Genomic DNA, 23,238 nt, shown 5'->3' with positions numbered 1-23,238 from the left:
ATGAGCATTTTTGAAAGTTCTACACAAAGATTTTGGCATAAAAAGACCCCACAGTTTCCCCACAGTGGTGTGTGTGTTACCGTGACGCTGTGATATATTTAGACTCGGTCATGCTACCTGTGAAAACACATGACGTTCGTTTAATGTGGAAAAAGTTTTGGCACCAGCCGTTCTCTTGACCCTTCTATGTTAATGAAGCTAATTCACTGAACATGTGGTGAGTAGATCATTGAGTAAACTTCACACACATGCACACACACACACACACAGCTTGAGGTCATTTTCACAGCTGCACTAGTCAAGCCAAGCACATATTGCGTTTCGCATTAATCAGATACACTCACCACCTCATTTCAAACGTCCATATATTTCACTCCTATACACACACACACACACAAATGGTGACTCAGGCCAGGTGTGAGACATTGACCTTTCATGTTGTCAGGGCTAACAAGCACTCTTGACACGGATGACTGCTTAACCAGCAGGGCTAGAAAAGCGCCCCGAGTTTTAACTCCCACAGAGAAGTTTAAAGTGTGTGTGTGTGTTTATGTGTGTGCACTGATGTGAGAAAGGGACGTGATAAAAGTTGTGAGAAACATCTTTCCCTAGAAGCCGCAGAGGGAAAGTGGGAGGCGAGACGACATCGGCAGACAGAATCTATCAACAAGCTCTCTCTCTCACACACACACACACACACACACACTGACGTTTAAACCTGCCTCCTGTGTGTGTGTTTTTTTTTAATTTTCCAAGTCCAATTTTTTCAGAGACCTTAAAGCAGAGTGTCTGAGATGGAGGAGGCTGTCTGTAATGACTTGAAAGGGTTCGAGGGAGACGTGAGACATGTCACCTCATGGTTTTTTTAGTCACCTGGGACAGATCAGTCTAGTCTAATGTTTTCAACTTTTAACTTTTAGCTAAAGGCACAAAGAGACACTGCGTCACATTTTATTGAATTCTCAGTGTATTCAAGGAAGAAATACTTGAGGCAATGCTGTTCTAGAAAGATTTCAATGACAGGATAAAGCAGATTCCAACCTAGACTTAATTATTTTCCTACAACAGCATTTCCTAATGTGTTTAATCCTAATATTCAATGACCAATTGGACTATTATTATTTATTTAAAAAAGGCATCATACTTTTTTTATCTGTTTAGAGTGGAACAGGAACTAGTTAGTGTTTTTAGTTACTTTATAGAAGCTATAAACAGGTGTTTCCTAATCAGACTCAATTGTCAGTCTCAAAGTAAATAATAACTATAATAAAAATAAAAATAATACTAAAAATTTTTTTTTTTTTAAACTGTCATGTGACAGTCACATTTTTTTTAGTCTGTAAATGCAAAAACGTCATTTTCTTCCCTTTTAAATGAATTAATAGTTGAATTCTTTCAAAAATCGTTTTTTATTTATTTGTTTATTTTTTCTGCACAATTAATTAAACCTTCAACAAAATGTTTCTCAAGATAAACCTGATAAAAGATTAACACACAGTGTCCATGAAAATGTGCTGGTGCTTGGACCCCTCCTTTACCTAAAAACAGTGCTATACTCAAAAAAAACTGTGTGTGTGTGTGTGTGTGTGGAATGTGGGTCCTCCTACGCCACTCGGCCATGCCAACATTCCTGTGTGACTCCTGAATAGCGGCCAGACTCCCAAACACACAGGGAGCAGTGTTCCCTCCTCTCTCTCTCTTTCTCTTACACACACACACACACACACACACACACACAGACCATCCATTGTTCCTCTCGAGACCCCTGCCCCTTTGCCCTACGACCTACACACTACCAGACCTCCAGAGATGTCTGGGATACCAATCAGTGCTACCCCTACCTACCCTGCACCACACACACACACACACACACACACACACGTTTTCATGTGAATACACACTACATCAGACTTTCCAGAGCTAAAATTAAATCCTCTGTATTCCCATGTGTCTTGTGGTGATGGAGTATTATTTTATACCATATGCATTTTCACATTTTGGTTAAAGGTGCAGTCTGTAAAGTTGGACTATTCACAAAATTTCCTCTTTTCCTCTGTTGAAAGTATATACACTTAAAGAAATTCCTTTTAAATAAAATGATGAATGTGTTCAAGCTAGGGGGCGGGGCTAATTTATGGGCCAGAAAAATGTAAACATGCGGCTGCAGTAAAGGAAGTAGCCGGTTTCCAAGGGAATTTAGCTGATGCAGCTAGGGATTATTATGTGGGATCTCTCTGAAATCATATGAATATTAAAGCCCTAGAAGTATGTTTAAATATTACATATTGCACCTTTAAGTTTCACTGAATGAGTAAAGAAATGAATAAAAATGACCCCAAAAAATATAAAATAATTGAATAAATGTCACCACTCAGTAAATAGTAAACACGCTGGCACGTCTGTCACCATGGCTGGAAGAACATTACACACACACACACACACACACACAGACGGTACATTTTGTGTGTGTGTATGAACTGGCAGTAAGACAGAGGACAGCTATTTGTCACACAGTTAGAGCTTGGACAGGAAGAGGTCAACTAAACGGGAGCTGTCTGGACAAGGGGAGACTTTCCTCCTCACAGCAAACACACACACAGGAAAAAGAGGGGGGGAGAGAATAAAAGAAACAGGGGGAGAGACAGAGACCAAGACAGACTGTAGAGAGGAAAAAGATGAGGGGAAAAACGGAACAGAGAGACAGAAAGATATCGAAAGAAAGTCAGACTGAGAAGGAAAACAGTGATACGAAAGACAAACAACGATGGAGAGACATACAGAGACATAGAGACATACAGAGACATAGAGAGAGAGAGAGAGAGAGAGTAAGTAAAGCAGCAAGTAAAGGAAAGATAGATAGAAAGGAGAAGAAAGAACAAGAGACAGACAGAGAGAGACAGGCAGACATATGACCAGACAGAGAGCGAGAGGAGTGACAGAGAGAGAGAGAGAGAGAGAGAGAGGGGAAAGAGAAGAAGAGAGAGAGTCAGGCCGACATAAGGATGGACAGACAGACAGACAAAGAGAGAGAGGAGAGGAGAGAGAGAGAGAGCGAGAGAGAGAGAGACCCAGCAAAGGAGGGTGAGAGAGTAAAATACAGAGAGAAAGAGGGAGAGACAGGTTACCAGTGTGGCCACAGATGCACAGATGGTCTGGCCAGCTGAGGATGAAAGAACAAACCACACACATGCATGCACACACACACACACACACACACACATGTGCAGTCCCACACAGACCCAGACAGAGATGAACACTCAAAGTCACAGAAAAGTAAACACACAGATGTTCAGACAGATGGAGGTCAGTTAAACCGTACAAAGTTACATAGGCACTTTCAGACACACAAGTGCGCACACACACACTGTGACACACTCTGTGACACACACACACACACCTGGTGACCTCTTGCTCAAGGCGGGACACATTGGGTACGTAGAACATGACCCCAAAGTACAGCATTGGCTCATTGCCGAATTTATCCAACTGCTTCTTCAGTGGCTTCTCCAACTCCACCCACCTCTGCATCTGAGCTTTAGAGTGAAACCACAGGCCGAAATAATGTGTCTGAGAGAGAGAGAGAGAGAGAGAGAGAGAAATCAGCAACAAACTTTTTGCCATCAATGTTTTTCAATGTTTGCATCCCTTAGTGCATTCACCTTATTAATCAGGGTTGCCAGATTTCAACAAAATTACCCTCCACCCCAAATATACCTAAAATCTTCATTTTCTCAGAATGAGCAACAAGGTCATAAAGGTGCATGTTCATTTATGATATATAAACATTATCCACTCCACCTCATTCCATATTCCTGCTTTCCTTCTCCTACATTTCGCTGTATATCTCTATCTACACTAATCATTATCCGCTCATAATGTGGCTCTAAGAGAGCACTTAAGCCTTCCTATTCAAGTATTCACCCATCCTCAGATCCAGTTCTGCAGATTCCTGTTGACGTGCATGGGGAAACACACCTGCCAACAATGTGTTGGCTCACTCTGTTGTGCAAGGTCGCATACCAGTCTGTCGGACATGTTTGCTCCTGTTCGATGGGTGTATCGGACACGTCACGAGCGGACGGGGATGCGCCATGGATTTTACCTCGAAAGATATCTCTAACTGGGAGATAATTATAACGACAGATGTTCACGTTGCTGCTACTTTAACAGGTCGCTAGATGCTGTTAATCCTCTAACACAATTATTTGACGACAGACAATGGCAAAGTAAACAAACATTCTCATTCCATATCATACAGTATTTGCATATTGGACTCTGATTGGCTCTCATATTTTTTGACACAATAACACTTGTAGTCTTTAATACCGCCTCAGTTATAATAAACTCGCTTAATACGACATCTTACTTAATAAAATAAACCAAAATGAACTTTGTGGTGTTAGTACAGTGCATGAAATGATATATGTTTTATTATATTATTTTATTATTTTATTACAAATATTTAGGGCAATTTTAACCATTAGCCACAACCAGGTCAAGTTTAAATATTTAACTTAATGTAATTAAAACATATATAATATTTAAAAAATATATTTAACTGGTAAACTATTTTAGAAATTCATTTTTTTATAAACATAGATTAAAGAAATTATTTTATTCATGAGGTAAATCGATAAATGTTTACATCTTATCATTTAAGAATTATTACACTGGATTATTTTTTAATTAAATAGAAAATAAGGGGCTAATAATAATAATAATAATAATAATAATAATAATAATAATAATAAAAGAAGAAGAAAAAGAAGACAATGTTCACAGGATGACTGAATTACTAATATGATAAAAATCTAGAATTAAATGCTTCCGAATCCAGTTCTATCCAGTTAACTCCTTTTTTTTTTTTTTTTTTTACAGCACCACAGTAACAAGTTCAGCAGAGAGTGTGTGTGTGTGTGTGTGTTTAAAAGTGTAAGTGTGTGGGATGCCTGGAGGCAAAACCTGTGCTCGGCAACACACCTCAGATTAACTGCATTTGATCTGATGTCATCAAAAAGCCAACACACACACACACACACACACACACACACACGGAATTATTTTCTTGTTATAATTATACACAACACACAAACGCAACTCTATTTAAGTTTCTCGTAAACCAGGTCACAGTATAAAAATAATAGGAAACATTTTAAAGCTTATGTTTTACTATTAGAGCAAGGGATTTGATGATCAAGTTATTTTTTACACGTTAAATAAAAATTAGAACAACAGCGTTAAGTAGCCAGCTAGCATTAGCAATAAAAAAACAATCACTTCAGGAATCCAGTCAGCATTTAGTGTTAGTTAGCTAGCTTGTATTATCATTAAAAGAAAACAATACATGTATAAATATTACTTTAACATCCCTTCAGGAATCCTGTCAGTTTTCTTTTTGTTAGATAGTTTGCTAGCATTAACAGTTATATAAATAAAATTATTACACAAAAAAAATTACCTCAAGAATCTGGTTGCTTTTGTGTATGTTAGTTAGCTAGCTATGATTAACTATAAAACGAAAATCAAGTGAGAATTTGACCTAAAACTCACTTAAATAATCCTGTGTTGTGTTTATTAGACAGCTGACTAGCATTCGCAATAATATCACTTCAGGAATCATGTCAATTTTGTTAGATATAGCTAAATTCCATTCAGGAACTCTCTCAGTTTTGTCTGCTGTTTGGCTAGCTAGCTTGAACGGAAGATTAGGAGAAAAATCTGTATGAATATTACTTCACATCACAGAAATTCAGTCAGTTGTGTGTATGCTAATTAGCAAGCAAGCATTAAAAAATATTTTCTCAGAGGTCTGGGAAGCTAGCTAGCTAAAATCTTATGTACAGTATAATGCTGATGAAACATTTCCTCACATATTCTATTAAAGGCAATAAAAAGCAATGGCTAATTCACATTGGAAAGGTTTATTTGATACGAGTCATTGGGAATTAAGCTTCTATGTTTAACACACTTTTAAAAGGGCATAAAACTCGAGGCTGGGTTATAACACCACCTTCATCGTCTTTATTTTCTTTTCATTTGTGTGTACATGAGTGAATCATAAACGCCTGGAAATCCAATGATCCTTCCAGTGATTCATTAAAATGCTGTAGGCTACGGTTTAGCACGCTAGTGTAGTAGTGAGTTAAACATCTTTAACATTTTTCTTCCGTTTTTTTATTCTCTTATATGTTTTGCTCTACAGTATTATCCTTCACCGCATATTTTCTCGATGGTATTGATCTGAAGCTTCTAAATCAAATTGTCAATCCAAAATCCTCGTAAGTCATGGGATTTACACTCCTAATAAATGTCTGAGAAATTAACGCTGTCTGATATAAATCAGTAGCTAGGTAGCCCTTAAACTTTCTCAGACACCTGATTTTAAATTTCTGATGCAATCTATCAGGTAATGACAGCAAAAAAGCGATTGTGAAAATAACTTTAAAACATTCCACCTTCTATTAGTAACATAATCACTTCCTGGCACACAAAGCAGTCGTAAACCAGTCCAGCTCCTCAAAGTCTTTTGCGGCTGCCAGAGAGCTTCTCCCAAAAAAAAAAAAAAACCCTCACAGAACAACGATCACAGCGAGTTTAACAAGAGTTACCCCGCCAGCTACACTGCTGCCTCCTGCACGGGTAGTGATCGGTTACTTTTGTGAGGGAAAAAACAAGTGTGGGAACATGTTATGGCAAATTTACTGACGAGATTACGTGCGGCAATATTGTACAATGCGGGAAATGTGTGTATTTTGACACTCAGGATCAGTCAAGATGCAATAGATGAAGATAAATAGTTATAAATTAGTGAAAGGTGAGTTTGTGAGTGCATCTATACATCTGTACATTGTCAATTTTAGAATACTATGAGCTTGAATCCACATTTGCACATACTGTTGAATTCTCGATCCTGATTGGTCAGAATGTGTTTATTTCTTTTCTATAACAGCAGCTCTGACATCAATTCTGTCTGTAATTCAATTCGTTTGTTTCTTTACTCCTATTCCTTAATCTAACTTTGGTATTTTAACAGTAAATAACAAACACTGATACAGTGATGAAAAGATTTCAACCACAGGAAAGTCTTTAGCATGGGAACGAATGTAGAAATAACTATACCATAGATACTGCAGTATATTGTGCCTATATATAAGTTTAATACTACTGAATTTAAATATAAATACAAAAACAAATCTATGTTTTTTTAGCTGGATTGATATTTATATCAAGGTTTTTATATAAGGGGAAGTTCCTTAAGTAGAAGTGATATGCGAATAAAAAAATACAACAAATGTATTAAGTAAAAACATGTATGTAATATAATATAAAATATAAATTATATAAGACGACAACAAAAAATGAACTAATTAGAAAGTAAATTTAGGATGATAGTAAATGAAATTAAAAAAAAATCTAAATGTTAGAATAAATATTAAAAATATATGTAAAATAAGTAAAAATAAATTGAATTAAAATTAGAATTCATAAAATACAGTTAAACTGAAATATATATATATATATATATATATATATATATATATATATATATATATATATATATATATATATATATATATATTAAATAGGTTGTTTTGTACATGTGTGTGTGAGTGGGGGATATGTGTATGTAAGTGTGTGTGAGTGCTTTATAAATGTTTCGGGTCAGCGGAGGTCATTTGGCCAGTGATGCCGTGGGAGAGGACAAGGAAACGTCAAATAACTGCAGACTTACGACTTTCAGAAAGACTGAGAAATTTCACAACAAGGTGGAAATATGCTCTCAGAGTGCACACCTACACCTAAACCCACACCTACACATACAGTATATATACACTATATTGCCAAAAGTATTCGCTCACCTGCCTTGACTCACATATGAACTTAAGTGACATCCCATTCCTAATCCATAGGGTTCAATATGACGTCGGTCCACCCTTTGCAGCTATAACAGCTTCAGCTCTTCTGGGAAGGCTGTCCACAAGGTTTAGGAGTGTGTTTATGGGAATGTTTGACCATTCTTCCAGAAGCGCATTTGTGAGGTCACACACTGATGTTGGACGAGAAGGTCTGGCTCTCAGTCTCCGCTCTAATTCATCCCAAAGGTGTTCTCTCGGATTGAGGTCAGGACTCTGTGCAGACCAGTCAAGTTCATCCACACCAGACTCTGTCATCCATGTCTTTATGGACCTTGCTTTGTGCACTGGTGCACAGTCATGTTGGAAGAGGAAAGGGCCAGCTCCAAACTGTTCCCACAAAGTTGGGAGCATGGAATTGTCCAAAATGTCTTGGTATGCTGAAGCATTCAGAGTTCCTTTCACTGGAACTAAGGGGCCAAGCCCAGCTCCTGAAAAACAACCCCACACCATAATCCCCCCTCCACCAAACTTTACACTTCGCACAATGCAGACAGACAAGTACCGTTCTCCTGGCAACCGCCAAACCCAGACTCGTCCATCAGATTGCCAGATGGAGAAGCGCAATTCATCACTCCAGAGAACGCGTCTCCACTGCTCTAGAGTCCAGTGGCGGCGTGCTTTACACCACTGCATCCGACACTTTGCATTGCACTTGGTGATGTATGGCTTGGATGCAGCTGCTCGGCCATGGAAACCCATTCCATGAAGCTCTCTGCGCACTGTTCTTGAGCTAATCTGAAGGCCACATGAAGTTTGGAGGTCTGTAGCGATTGACTCTGCAGAAAGTTGGCGACCTCTTCGCACTAGGCGCCTCAGCATCTGCTGACCCCGCTCCATCAGTTTACGTGGCCTACCACTTCGTGGCTGAGTTGCTGTCGTTCCCAAACACTTCCACGTTCTTATAATACAGCTGACAGTTGACTGTGGAATATTTAGGAGCGAGGAAATTTCATGACTGGATTTGTTGCACAGGTGGCATTCTATCACAGTTCCACGCTGGAATTCACTGAGCTCCTGAGAGCGACCCATTCTTTCACAAATGTTTGTAAAAACAGTCTGCATGCCTACGTGCTTGATTTTATACACCTGTGGCCATGGAAGTGATTGGAACACCTGATTCTGATTATTTGGATGGGTGAGCGAATACTTTTGGCAATATAGTGTATATATATATATGGCAGAAATATTTATATTAACTTAAATGATGAGCGCACTGATTGCACACGTGGACAAAAATGTAAGCAGTCCTCGAAAGTTAAAGGAAATTTGAGCTGCTCTGCTTGGGCAACCCTGAGCGACAAGTCATGATCAAAGGCACTGAAGCTAACCAAGAAACACACTATTTTAACAAGTTTTGTTACACAAGCTGAGCTCCAAAAAACAACCGGCGTAAAATGATATGTAGGGTCAATGCAGAGCACCAACTACACCTTCACCTTTAAGGCTTTATTTCACAAAAAATATTTCTGTAAACATTTATAATACATTTCTTTATTGATTGGGTAATATTTGTTTATTCCAAGGAAACATGGAAAAAAATGATACTACATGCTAGGAAATTACCAAAGTATATGATAACAAAAGATTAAAATCTATATAATTGTTTCATTGTTGTCAATTTCAGTCTATTTTAAACCTATTTTACCACCGATCTGAGAGAGATGTTGATTCCTCTGATTGATTTGTTTTGTTTACACTTCCACTACACCTTTATATTTTAAGTACTAGCTAACTAAATGAAATTAGCCATAACTATGTGCTAGCTGAAAGACTACACTTCTTCCTAACAGCTCCAGGGTCACCGGTTTGATCCGGTTCAAGCTCGGGTTACTATCTGAATCTTTACATGTTCTAGTAGGTTGCCTCCAGGTTCTTCAGGTTCTTCCCATCTCCCAAAACCATGATGGTAGGTCAAATGGCTATAGTAATTTGCCCCTAGATATAAATGCATGGGCAAATGGGTGTACATATTGTTCTGCAATGGACTGGTATCCAAGCTGGGGTGTATTCCTGTCTTGCACCCAGTGTTCCCTGAATGGGATCCAGAGCCACTGGAGTCCTGACCAAGATAAAGCACTTACTGATGATGAATGAATGGATGAATGAATATTAGTTGCTTGTGCTTGGTATACTTATTTCACATCAGCCTAGCAAGTGTTCTTGCAACTTTACCCAAGTATAGGAACTGGACTGATTGTACTCCAGGAATTGGATTAGAATTTTACAGGTTGTGTTACTGTACTGATTGTGTAGCAAATTATGACTGTGGGGTTTGAATTTGACAGAGATTTCTCACCTCTCTCAATTCGAGACGCTGAGCGACTGCTTCTAAACACTCTTGGCCAGTCCCCTCGATGGACAGTGTGCACTCGATCATGTGATTGTCCAGCAGTTGGATCCGAATCACGAAGCAGTTCTTGCTCAGCACGTTGTAGCGCCTCGTACGAGGCAGTTTCAGCCCGAAAGGCATGGCTGGACAGGGTCACACCAAGGTCACAGGGGTCAAAAGAATACTGCAGGTGGTCTATGCTGTCTGTTTTGCCCAGGGATGGCCACACCCCCCAGTGAAGAAGTGCACTCTGGGGAGGTGCAGTCCCATTCCGAGAGCAAGCTGAGGGGTGGACAGGAAGTGGGATCCTGGGATCTGCAGAGAGACATGAGTAGGCACAATGTTAGAGTATGCGCAGTTAAAAAAACAAACTATAAACAAAATATTAGCGTCTGGTTTCCCACACAAGTTAAGGCTCAATTTAAGGCCAGGTAATCAGCAATGATCAATAACACCACATATGTGGCTAAATAAAACTAAAAAATATAACTATGTACTTTCAAAAAACTTCTGAATCATTACACTTTGCTCTCTCTCTCTCTCTCTGTCTGTCTCTCCTTCACTCACTTCACATCTTTTGATGTACAACACATAAAACAGGCAAGCTGAAGGCCCCTTTGAAGTGGGGCACATGTATACTGTTTCTAAAGACAAAACTTCACCCCACAACCTTGCAGCCCCTCTCTCTGTCTCCCTGTTTCCCTTCATTCCGTCTATCACTTGTCTGTTCATATTTGGTTCCACGCATAAAGCATTGCAGAAATATTTTGCATAGGTTTACGAAGTCCTCTTACAAGTGGGATACCACCCAAGGTTGGTTCAAAGCTCTAAGAGAAGAGAAGAGAAGAGAAGAGAAGAGAAGAGAAGAGAAGAGAAGAGAAGAGAAGAGAAGAGAAGAGAAGAGAAGAGAAGAGAAGAGAAGAGAAGAGAAGAGAAGAGAAGAGAAGAGAAGAGAAGAAAGAAGAATGTGTCAGCGCTTGTTTGGGTGGTAGTGGTGGGGTGCAGATAGGCAGCCTGGATCTCAGCCCAGATTCCACTCTCTTCTTTCCCTGGAATAACATAGCACCCCTGATACTAGAGTGCCCAAGGGAACTTTGTGTATGTCTGTGTGTAGCAAAACAGGAACATAAGACAAGGAATGTAACAGCAATACAGCAATATCAGGTATTAATCAGACTCCGGGCAATCTTCTTATCCTAAACACTTGCTCCAGGCACCAAGCTTGTTACCCTAGGGTTTTCTTTTAAAAAGCAACCCCCAGACTAGCTCCGAGCAACCTGAGGGTTTACTTTCCTCAGGACTTGCTACAGGTATGTTCCTTTAACCCAGGAGATGTTGTTTCAAGTTGGTACCTTAAGTCTGGACTTGCTCCAGGTATGATACTGTATCTATGCAATAATATGCACCTGTAGAACTTCCTACAGCAGATAAGATCCATAATACAGGTCTTCCTCAGAATTCAGCATGTTAGGTATGGGCTCACTAACCCCAGACAAAGGGTTCTCTACCCAACACTCACTGAACACTGAGAACACACTCACTGGGTCCTATAGATCAGTCATTACAAGGCTTTCACACTACACCAGAAGTAAGTTGCCCTGGTCATCATGCCTAGTAAGCCCACTACCCAGGAACTTGAATGGAAGAGAAATCTCTACCCCAAGATTGTTTAGGCCAGGTTAGCTCAAGCATGTCTCTCCCTTTCCAAGGATTCTGGTGATCCCAATACCAGGACTTAAGCGAACCACCCTACCTACTTGCTTCAAGTAAGCTGCGTTCCTCAGGACTTGCTACAGGTATGTTCCTTTCTCCAGGAGTTGTTGATCCAAGTTGGTACCTTAAGTCTGGACTTGTTCCAGGTATGATACTGTATCTACTCAATAATATGCACCAGTAGAAGTTCTTACTCCAAAGCTCACAGCAGATAAGATCCATAATACAGGTCTTCCTCAGAATTCGGGATGTTAGGTGTGGGCTCCCTAACCCCAGACTTACCCTGGCCTCATGCCAAGAAAGTCCACTACCCAGGAACTTGAATGGAAGTGAAATCTCTACCCCAAGATTGTTTAGGTCAGGTTAGCTCAAGCCCACCCTACCCCTTGCTTTGAATTCTTAGAAACTCAGTGGTCTCATAAAACCCATAAAATGTTTTCCAAATACACAAAGAAGACTTCATAGAGATCATTTAAATGTAGCTTCCTATCCTGGGACAAGTGCGGAGAGAACTCCTTACCTCAGCTCTTCCATCGATCAAGCTCCCTACTCCAGGACTCACTCAGTATCCTCCATCCAGGATGCAGACCAGCTCCCTTACACACTGTCTCATTTTAAGCGAGTTCCTTACACTCAATTCCTTCTTCAAGCCAGCTTGAAAGGCCAGGACCTCTTCCTTACCCCTTGACTTGCTCAGACCTCCATAAACCAGGACAGCAGGCAAACTCCCTATCCATATGATTTTCTCAGAGAACATCTGTATGGCTGCCTTTCACATCAGTGGTTGTTTAAAAGATAGCCGGAGCTATTATAGTGCTCTGCACAACCATGTCCTTTTTCTGCTACCTAACCCAACACATTCATTTTGCACCCACATTCTCACACAAACAGAGGTCTGGGCAAAAGAGGCTAGCTGAGGTTTAGACAGCTCTTGGTGCCATGTTTAGCTGACCTCGACGGGTCTTGTTTTGCTGCGGCAGGGAGAAAATGAGCAAAACAATGGAGCTGCCCTTTTACACAGCCGAAGCTAACCACAATGGTTTCTCAACGCTCTGGTACCAGAACCAGGCTATTTGAAGCGCATATAAACAGTAAGTGACTTGGAACTTTGTAATTTTGTGGTTCAGAAAACATAGCGTAGAAATAGAGCAAGAGCCATACACACACACACACACAGACACCCTAACAAAGGTCATGAGTTTCTGGGTTTCCAACTGTGTCTAGAAAGCCAAGCCATTAACACATGATTACACACGACACTGACTTTTTCTCCTGCACAAAGCATACCAAAACAAACCTATAATCATATTCAAAACAATAATTAAATATGGTATGAGCATTTACTGTAGTTTCCACTACAAAATAACCAGACGTGCCAACCGAGAGGCACACTACACATCCAAACATGCCTAATTAGACTGAACCAAGGTTATAATACGCGAGACTGTCTGCTGACAGCATGTCTATGAATTTAACCAAGAAAATGAACGTTCAAATTTACAGAGATGTCAAGAGGACAATGTATGAAAATAGCACTCATTCATGCATGGTTTAGTCCATAAAATGTTTAAAAATATATATATATATAACCCTTACATTAAATTTAATAAGGACTTTGACCTTTGACACCGTTATTATACAGTCTGTAAAATCAAAGACTTTTTTCTATCTTACTCGAACACATTTATGTAGTTAGCTTTTCATGTATCACAATTTATTTGAACTAAAATTAATTCGGTAAATAATCAATTAAAAACAATGCAAATTTGGCATATAGGAATGATACTTACGGACGTTTCTAGAGGTTTTCACTGTTTGCTACTGTATATGTGCAGAATTACTGTGACTGATGGTGCCAAGATATCAGATTTTGGCCCTTGAAAGGGGGAAAAAAAGACATGCATCTGATTTCCAGAGACACACACACACACACACAATCTGTTCTTCCAGATGGATATTGTGGGATCGTGTAAGAATTTCTGCAGAACAGAGAGCATCTTGTTTCTACATTTTTTTTTTGTCGTCTCATCTACACAGAAGGCTTAGATAAAAAGGCGCTGCCACACACACACACACACACACACAAACTTCAATGGTGCAATTGAGTTCACACCTGCTGTTCATGTCTGAACTCCTACACTGTAGGATGGTTACAGTGTGTGTGTGTGTGTGTGTAGCCACCGTGTTTATCATGCTAAACATTGTAGCATATTTCCTACCACAGCAGTTTGATTAATTTTCAATTACATGTCAAACTTATTCACAGCATGTAGAATGAACTCTCTGTATAATCTAATGCTAATAGCAAACAGATTACATTCCCGCTATCATTGCCATGGCAACAAGTCTGTTAGATATCAGTAAGTTTTCTAATGAATTTCGGGATGCTTCACAACACGACAAGCTACGATTTATAAGGAAAATCAAAGGAAAGTTTAGTGATCGAGAGCGCTGATTATTTATAGCTGCTATAACGTACATGATAACAGGAACCAACCTGTCTCTTAGCCTTTTCAAAGGCACGATAAACGAATAAAAAGTATGACAACGTCGAAGATTAATCATTTTAAACTGTGATATAGGAGGAATAAACCACAAATTCCCTCCATCATGGAAATAACTTTATTTTTATTTCCTTTTCATTAGCATCCACTAAGTTTTCGATCTTGACTACATCCATGACTTTTTGTTATGGCAAGAATATGAAATCTCTCTCTCTCTTACACACACACACACACACACATTGCAAAGCCCCCAGGCTGTTTGGATGACTAACACAGATAACACACATTGATTTCACTTTAGGAATCTTTAAACTGGCTTCCAACCAAAAAAGACTACAAATGAACCTGGCATAACACACACACACACACACACACGCCTTAGCCCATACTAGGTGCTCTACGCTGGAGCCAGAGATGGCTGGAGGAGAGAATTAGTGTGTCCTGCTATCAGCACAAAACAAATTCTGGCACATCGACTGCTTTAAACCCGGCTGATGGCCCATCGTTAAAAAAAAAAAAAAGAAAAAAAAAAGAAGAAGAACAAAAAATAAATAAATGATAAAACTGAGAAGACAAAACAGAATCCTGAAAATGAGATAAAATCCAGACAGATAAATAAAAAACAATGGCCATCAGATAGAAAAGACTTTAAAGAATTAAAACATTTATTAGACTGCAGACAGAACAGAAAGAAACAAGATAAAATAGAGAGAGAGAGAGAGAACGGAGAGAACGGAGAGAACATAAACAGAACAGACAGAACATAAACTAGATGAAGCTAACGACAGCACGAGTACGAGGAAAGTGGGAGAACGGAGCGTATCTTTCAGAAACCTAAAGAAAGAAAAAACTGTTAATCTATTTACGCTTCTTCACTGAAAAACAGGAATGAGGGATCGGTCAGATTTCAGAAAAAAATCTTAGATATAGTTTATTAGGTATAGAATTCATAGCTTAAATAAACTGTTATATTTCACCCTGTACATTCTGCTAGATTTTGCTAATATTAGCATATTGCTAATTCATAGATTACAACTATCTATCTATCTATCTATCTATCTATCTATCTATCTATCTATCTATCTGTCTGTCTGTCTGTCTGTCTGTCTGTCTGTCTGTCTGTCTCTCTCTCTCTCTCTCTCTCTCTATCTAACTGTCTGTATATCTATCTATCTATCTATCTATCTATCTATCTATCTATCTATCTATCTATCTATCTATCCGTCTATCCATCTATCTATCTATCTATTCAGGAGCTTAAACATATGCATGGTGGAACACAGTAGGTGATGTGTCTGTTACTGGTTTGATTGGGAGCTCAGTGTTTGCTTTTATTCAGGGATTTGGAACTATGTACTCAAATCATATAGAATGTAGGAAAAAGGATCATGTTCATTTTACTCTGTTCAGTCACACAGAACTGGTTTGTATTAATGCCAATTCTAGATTTTTTTCTTCTAGTTTTCAGAAGTTAGGTGCTTTTATCAGACCGAGAACTGAACACTCTTCCTGTTGCTTTACATCTACAGTCAGGTTTCTTGGGAAATATCACTTGCTCTGTGTATCTGAGAGGAAGTGAGTAGTGTGTGTATCACAGGCGTGGATGCTTTCATTCTCACACACCGGGATTTGTGGATCAGAGAGATCTTGAAGGTGTTCTTGAACCTTGACATCCTCCTTGATTTTTTTTTTTTATTCACCAAAACCAAATAAAATCACGGCCAATTTTTCAACATCAGAATCATCCTAGAGATGATACAGATGTGTCATGGACAATGATCACATCTGGGAAATAACCTACTTCACTGTATATAAGAAAGAATTGTGATGCATTAATGGATTAAACTGTTACACTCACGTTGGATCTAATAATATTGTGTGAAAGCATCCCGAGGCTGGATTTTTGCGTTTTGCTTTAAAATGTCATTCTTATATTCTCAAATAATAATAAAAATAATACAAATTCTCACCTAAATAAGGATGTATAAAATAAGTTTCCAACAAATCATAACTTGTGCCAAATCTGTAAGTAAATAAAATAAATTCGAATTATTATAAATATAAAATATTATTTATTCATTAGTATTATTATTAATAATAAAAAAATAAAATGAATATATATATATATATATATATATATATATATATATATATATATATATGTATGTATGTATATAATTATATATATGTATATAATTTATTATTATTCATATACAAATGTTTTATTTATTATTATTCATATAAAATATTTTATCTATTATTATGCATATAAAAATATTTTATTTATTATTATTCATTTAAAATATTTTTCCATTATTATTGAAATGAAAATATTATGTTTATTATTATTCATATAAAAATATTTTGTTTATTATTATTCATATAAAATATTTTCTTAGTAATATGTAGATATGTAAATTTGCTAATTTGTTGTTATAAAACCTAGACATTTTACCAAAAGCTAAATAACGAGAGTTTACACATCTGGCACATCGAGCTCTGAGCAAGAAGGCTCACGGCTCATGAGCTAATATCGCCTTATAAAGCCTTTAAAGTAACTTTAAAGCTAGCTAGCATCAAATCCGGCGCGGAGAACGTGCTAGAATCGTGCTACTCCAGTGCCTCGAGGTTTCTGACTCGCTAAAATTCAGCTTCTTTGATGCCTTTTGAGTGGGAATATGTTCCTGGAATATGCAAATTAGTTTAAATGTGGGCGGAGTTATAGAATCTTTGATATATAAATGACTCTTTTGCAGATAATTAATACATTGCCCCAGATACTTATCACATCCGGGGGGAATAATATGATGTGGATACAAGAGACTTAAATAGAAGTTTAATACATATCGAGATTCCAGAAATTTCCATGTCATTGATGATGTTTTAGAATCTCTCAAATCTCAAATCTCAAGACTAAACCATACCCTGCTGAACTACTCTAGAGGCAGAACAATCTTCACAGTAAGGGGAGAGGGGGAGGGGGGGGGGGCTGAGACAAGAAATGGAAAAGAAATGACGTGAGGAAAAAAAAGCGAATGTGGAGCACCTGATTAAATAAAGGAAACAAATCTGTAATGGAACGCTGGTGTGTGTGTGTGTGTGTTATCAGCACACTGCAGATGGAGAAGGTAAAGAGTGTGTGGGATAAGACAAACACCGAGCATGTGAAGATCCCATGCCTCTGTTTTTCTTTTCATTCTCCTCCCCTTCTCTCTCTCTTTGTCTCACACACACACACACACACCTGAGATGAAAATCCCTTTTAATCTATGAATGTTTTGCTTAATAATACTAATTAATTCTCTCTCTCTTTCACACACACACACACACACAGAAACAAGGTGTAATTGGCACAATCAAGCATACACGTGCACACACACACACAAAGTACAAGACAAAACAACACACAGTGAAACAAATTTTAAATAACACAATATCTCTCTCTCTCCTCCTCTCTCTCTCTCTCTCTCTCTCTCTCACACACACACACCATAACATAGAAACAAGGTGTAAATAGCGCAATCAAGCATACATACACACACACACACACAGAGACTGTATGTAACTCACCGTAAATATCACACACACACACACGCACACAGTACAAGAGAGAAGAAACACAGCAAATATCACACACACACACACATACACAGTACAAGACAGAACAAATACACTGTAAATATTAAACACACATACTGTAAATATCGCACACAGACAGACACACAAATATAAACATACAAACACACACGCACACACACACGCGCACACACTCACACACAGCATAACATAGAAACAAGGTGTAAATGGCATAATCACACATAAACACACACACACACACACACCCGGTGTACAAGACAGAACACACAGTGAAACAAGTGTTAACTAGCACAATATCACACAACATGTGTGTCACACAGAGCTCACACAGGTTCAGGATGGATTCCTGACAGTCATAAACTTGGAGACTCTACACACCAGCAGTGTGTAACACAATATTTTGCTTTGGAACAACACACACACACACACACACACACAGTACGTGTGTTCAAAAATTAAATACCTAAATACTATTTGGCAAACAACGAATATATGCTAATAACATCCATCCTTACACACACACACACACATACCTAACCACCCAAAAAGCCCAGCACTGTGTGTTTGCATGTTCCACACAAAAGAAGGATCATTATTAGCTGAATCTTGTCAACACTTCAGTCTTCTACAGTCGATTCCTCTCAGGTGTAAACAGAGTTGTCCCTGGTCACTCGGCACACACACCCTTACACACACACACACACACGGCATGAGCAATGATTGACAGAGCACTGAGCCAAACAGACGCAGAGTTAAGTGCTGACTGATGGATCTAAAGCCCTGCTCTTAGCAGCAGAGGAGATGATGCGAGTCGCAACACGCTCCTGAATGTGTGTGTTGTGTCATGGAGAGAGAGAAGGCCGACCTCTGCACCAGGTGTGTGTTGTAACCGGAGCGGGAGACGGTGCGTCAGGAAACTGGAATTAAAATACCAAACTTCAGCGCTAACGAGTGACGATATTTTATTGACACGTCATGCTAAGTTCAGGATTTATACTTTAATCAGTTCAGATCCTGATGCATTCAATGGCTGCGGTTTTCTCGTGAACCTTCAACACTGTGTACTTCCGAGCTCCATCCTTCACGCTCCTTCCACCTTTCCTGGCTCTTCTACCCTTCTTCACAGACTCTGGTTTCATTCTTCGTTCTTTCTTCCTTCCCATCTGCTCCTGACTGCTAGCTCCTCCCACCTGTCTGATTAGTTCAAGTTTTTCCTGCCTTTCTACTCCTTTATTCCTGGCTCTTCCTTTCTTTCGTTATTGACTCTTCCTTTCTATTTTACAGCTCGTTCCTAACGCGCTTCTTTATGCTTGTCCCTTTCTGTTTCTTTGTTCCTGGCTCTTCCTTCCCGTCTCACCCTCCATTCCTGGCTCTTCCATCCCCGCTGATCCTTCATTGCCAGCTCTTCTTTTCCTGCTGATCCTTCATTCCTGGCTCTACCTTAGCTGCTGTTTTTCATTCCTGACTCTTCCTTCCCTTCTCAGTCTTCATTCCTGGCTCCTCCTTCCCTGGTGCTCCTTCATTCCTGGCTCTTCCTTAGATGCTGATCCTTCATTCCTGGCTCTTCCTTGGTAGCTGTTCTTCATTCCTGGCTCTTCCGTTCCTTCTTATCCTTCATTCCTGGCTCTTCCTTCCCTGCTGATTCTTCATACCTGACTCTTCCTTCCCTTCTCATCCTTCTTTCCTGGCTTTCCTTTTCTTCTCATCCTTCATTCCTGGCTCATCATTCCTCACTGATCCTTCATTCCTGGCTCAATCCTTCCCTGTTGCTCCTTCATTCCTGGCCCTTCTTTCCCTGCCGATCTTTCATCCCTGGCTCTTCCTTCCCTGGTGCTCCTTCGTTCTTGACTCTTCCTTTCCTTCTCATCCTTCATTCCTGGCTCTTCATTAGCTGCTGTTCTTTATTCCTGACTCTTCCTTCCCTTCTCACCCGTCATTCCTGGCTTTTTATTTTCTTCCTATCCTTCATTCCTGGCTCTTCCTACCCTGCTAATCCTTCATTTATGGCCCCTCTTTCCTTGCTTCTCTGTCATTCCTGCCTCTTTCTATTTTGCTGATCCTTTATTTCTGACTCTTCCTTCTCTTGCCATCCTTCATTCTTGGCTCTTCCTTCCCTGCTGATCCCTCCTTCCTGGCTCTTCCGTGGTGTCTGGTTATTAATTCCTGATGCATCAGTTTTTTTTTCCTTTATTCTTCCCTGACTATTCATCCTTTGTGATCCTTCTTTCCTAGCTCTTCCTTCATTACTTATCTTTCGCTCCTTCTTTTCATTCCTGGTCCGTCCTTTTTTTTTTTCCTCTTCCATGACTGTACTCTTATGGTCTCAATCTTCTCTCTTCAGTTCTTCTCTTTTTTTGTCTTCAACACTGTTTTCCTTTACAGTAATTCCTTTGTTCTGTCCTTTTCCTTTATTAAATTTTCTGGTTTATCTTCCTGTCCTTCTTTTTATGAAGACTGCTCCTTTCTTCCTTCTTTCCTTCTCTAACTCTTACTTCATAGATCTTGGTGACTTTTTGCTTCCTGGTCTTTTTCTCCTCCCAGTGTGTGTATTTGTCTCATATGGTGTGTGGTGTATAATTTGAGCGGTGAGCCACTGAGTTAAAGAGCTTCATCCAGATGTAGGCGTGTGTTGTGTTTTGTGTTTGTGTGTGTGTGTGTGTGTGTGTGTGTGTGCCCACACCCCCAGCAGCTATGCTATATTGGCCTTTGCCATGTTTTTCACCTGGTGATACAAGATGCAGGTTGCAGCATGCCCCATTCACACATCAGAGAGAGAGAGAGAGAGAGAGGGACACAGAGAAGTACAAAGAGAGAGAAAGAAGAGTACACACACACACACACACAAACTACTTGCTTTCCTACTTAAAAGGAATCAAAAGAAAAGGTAAAATTAGAGATAAGTGGTACTGTGTTTAATAGAAGCTAGAAGCCATTGAAGTGTGTGTGTGTGTGTGTGTGTGCAAGGGGACAGAGCTGTACCCATTCAGGACATCCTTCTATTGTGAAGCTTATCTCTGACACACAACCAGAGAACCATTTTCGAGGTGGAACATGTGAGCCCATGCCAGAAAACAATTGTGTGTGTGTGTGTGTGAGAGTGTGTGTGTGTGTCTGTGTGTGTGTGTGTGTGTGTGTGTGAGTCACAAAGCACTGGACATTTGCTTCATTTGTGCACAGGCACCGTGTGTTTGTGTGTTGCTGTGTGACAAAACGGTGTGTGACGATGGAAACTCTGAAGGAATAGGCAGACTCAAGAGGACGAGTGCAATAAACATACCGTCTCAACTGGTGCGCGCACACACACACACACACACACACAGAGAGCACAAAACAAATGTCAAACTGTGGTGCACTCACTTTGTAAAAAAATACAAAGAGTCAAACTACAAACTGCAAGGATACACAAACATACACATTATTACAGGATGCTATTGCACACACACACACACACACACACACAATACAAGACAGAATAAACACACAGTGAAACAAGCTGTAGTCACACACACTCTAAGACAAACTGCAATCTGCAAGCTGCAGACACACATAAACACATAAGAGTATGTACACACACACACACACACACAAGACAGAATAAACACACAGTGAAACAAGCTGTAGTCACACACACTCTAAGACAAACTGCAATCTGCAAGCTGCAGACACACACAAACACATAAGAGTATGTACACACACACACACACACATAGAAAACACAAGGCAGACAAATAAACACACAATGAAACAAGCTGTAAACGGTACAATCACACACAGTGTGTTCTGAATGTGACACAGCCTCAGGTTGGATTCCTGAGAGCCATAAACACACACACACACACACAGAGGTTCACAATGGCTTCACGACAACCATAAACTTAGAGACTTCTCCACACACTACTGCTGCAACACAATATTTTGATTTGAAACACTACACACACACACACACATCAGAGTATGTGTGCAGGTCTAAACTCGCCCTGGACCCTGAGAGAGACCCTCAGGAATGCAGGGTTCGTGTTCAGGTGAAAGAGAGAATATGCTACAGGCGTTAAGAGTAAGAAAAGACGAGAATCTTCCGTCACACTCGCTCTGACGGTGTTGAACAAACACCTACAGGACGACAAGGAGGGCAGAGCATTCTTCCGATTACACGAGACATATCTATCACCATGATACAGAAGACATTTCTGTCACACTGAGCTGAAATGTGAGTACCGATGGTGTTGAGTCGACTCAACACCTACAGCTTTAAACACTGCAGCTTGGGTGTTAAATACACACTATCATTATTCCTACATAATTAAGGTTTATTGATAGAAGACGTAACCATGTTGCCTTACATTGTCGAATCAACTCCTATCGAGTCACTATTAAACACCATACCAAATAATTCATAACGAAGACCTAGGTATTTACTCAAGCAAACCCAGACTGAGGCAAACAGCCTCAGTGTTGCAGTGTTCCATTTCTCCTTTAGTGTTAAATCAAAGCCTGTATATTCATGCAGTGGGTTTATGAGTAAACACTTCCATTAAACACTGTTTACATGAGTAAACACTTGATTTATTGAGATAATTCTGATGAATTCAACACCACATATTGTGCTATTTAATAGAACACTCGGGTGTTTGTTCAACACCGTTTCCTTCCACTGTTTGAGGTGTTTATTCTACAGTCTATGAGTCTATTAACACTTAATTGAATACTGCGCCGTTTAATGCAACACTGCAGGAATCTGTTTATTTGTTTGTGTATTCAACACCATCGGTTTAGACAATACTGTCGGTGTTTGTTTTACACAGTGTTAGATAATGCAACACAACAGTTTAGTTCCTGTACTTAAATAGTGCAACACTGTAGGTGTTCGCTTGATATCCATAAACACAAGGTGTTTGTTCAGCAGGGTCTAACACTCTAACCGTAAACACAACATGGTTGGTATTTGTGTATATCTCTTAATGCAACACTGAAGGTGTTGGTTCAACACTGTACTTTTTAATGCAACACTGTAGATGCCCATTTAGCAGTATATAAGTGTTTAACATGGTATCGGTTAGTCTAACCCTGTAGGGGTTTGTTAAACACTACATTCATAAATGCAACACTATAGGTGTTCAAATGCAACACTGTGTGAGTTCAACCAACACTGTAGGTGTTTGTTCAGCAGTGTATGAGTATT

The 23,238-nt window shown here is 39.4% G+C and overlaps 2 protein-coding genes across 5 annotated transcripts in view; one reads left to right on the top strand and one right to left on the bottom strand.

The window, feature by feature from the left end:
• LOC131354541 (tyrosine-protein phosphatase non-receptor type 14-like) overlaps window positions 1-23,238 on the bottom strand; it is a 48,117-nt gene that overhangs the window by 21,746 nt on the left and 3,133 nt on the right. Inside the window, exons 1-3 of one of the 4 annotated variants that reach the window (XM_058392300.1) lie at window positions 18,593-18,723; window positions 10,213-10,560; window positions 3,398-3,567 (exon numbers count right to left, since the gene is read on the bottom strand). In XM_058392300.1, the coding sequence (XP_058248283.1) occupies window positions 3,398-3,567; window positions 10,213-10,386 (344 nt within the window). In that variant the 5' untranslated portion in view covers window positions 10,387-10,560; window positions 18,593-18,723. Of the gene's footprint in view, window positions 1-3,397; window positions 3,568-10,212; window positions 10,561-13,748; window positions 13,849-18,592; window positions 18,724-23,238 lie in introns of those variants that run through there. The other 3 variants (XM_058392299.1, XM_058392298.1, XM_058392301.1) reach the window with 3 other exon arrangements.
• On the top strand, window positions 7,615-9,516 carry LOC131354542 (uncharacterized). The gene is made up of 2 exons (XM_058392303.1): window positions 7,615-7,766; window positions 7,911-9,516. The coding sequence occupies exons 1-2, from the start codon at window positions 7,687-7,689 to the stop codon at window positions 8,620-8,622; spliced, it is 792 nt and encodes a 263-aa protein (XP_058248286.1). The 5' UTR covers window positions 7,615-7,686; the 3' UTR covers window positions 8,623-9,516.

This window comes from Hemibagrus wyckioides, linkage group LG06 (genome assembly GCF_019097595.1).
Source record: "Hemibagrus wyckioides isolate EC202008001 linkage group LG06, SWU_Hwy_1.0, whole genome shotgun sequence".
NCBI classification, from domain to species: domain Eukaryota; kingdom Metazoa; phylum Chordata; class Actinopteri; order Siluriformes; family Bagridae; genus Hemibagrus; species Hemibagrus wyckioides.
This window is presented reverse-complemented; position numbering and strand designations above follow the sequence as displayed.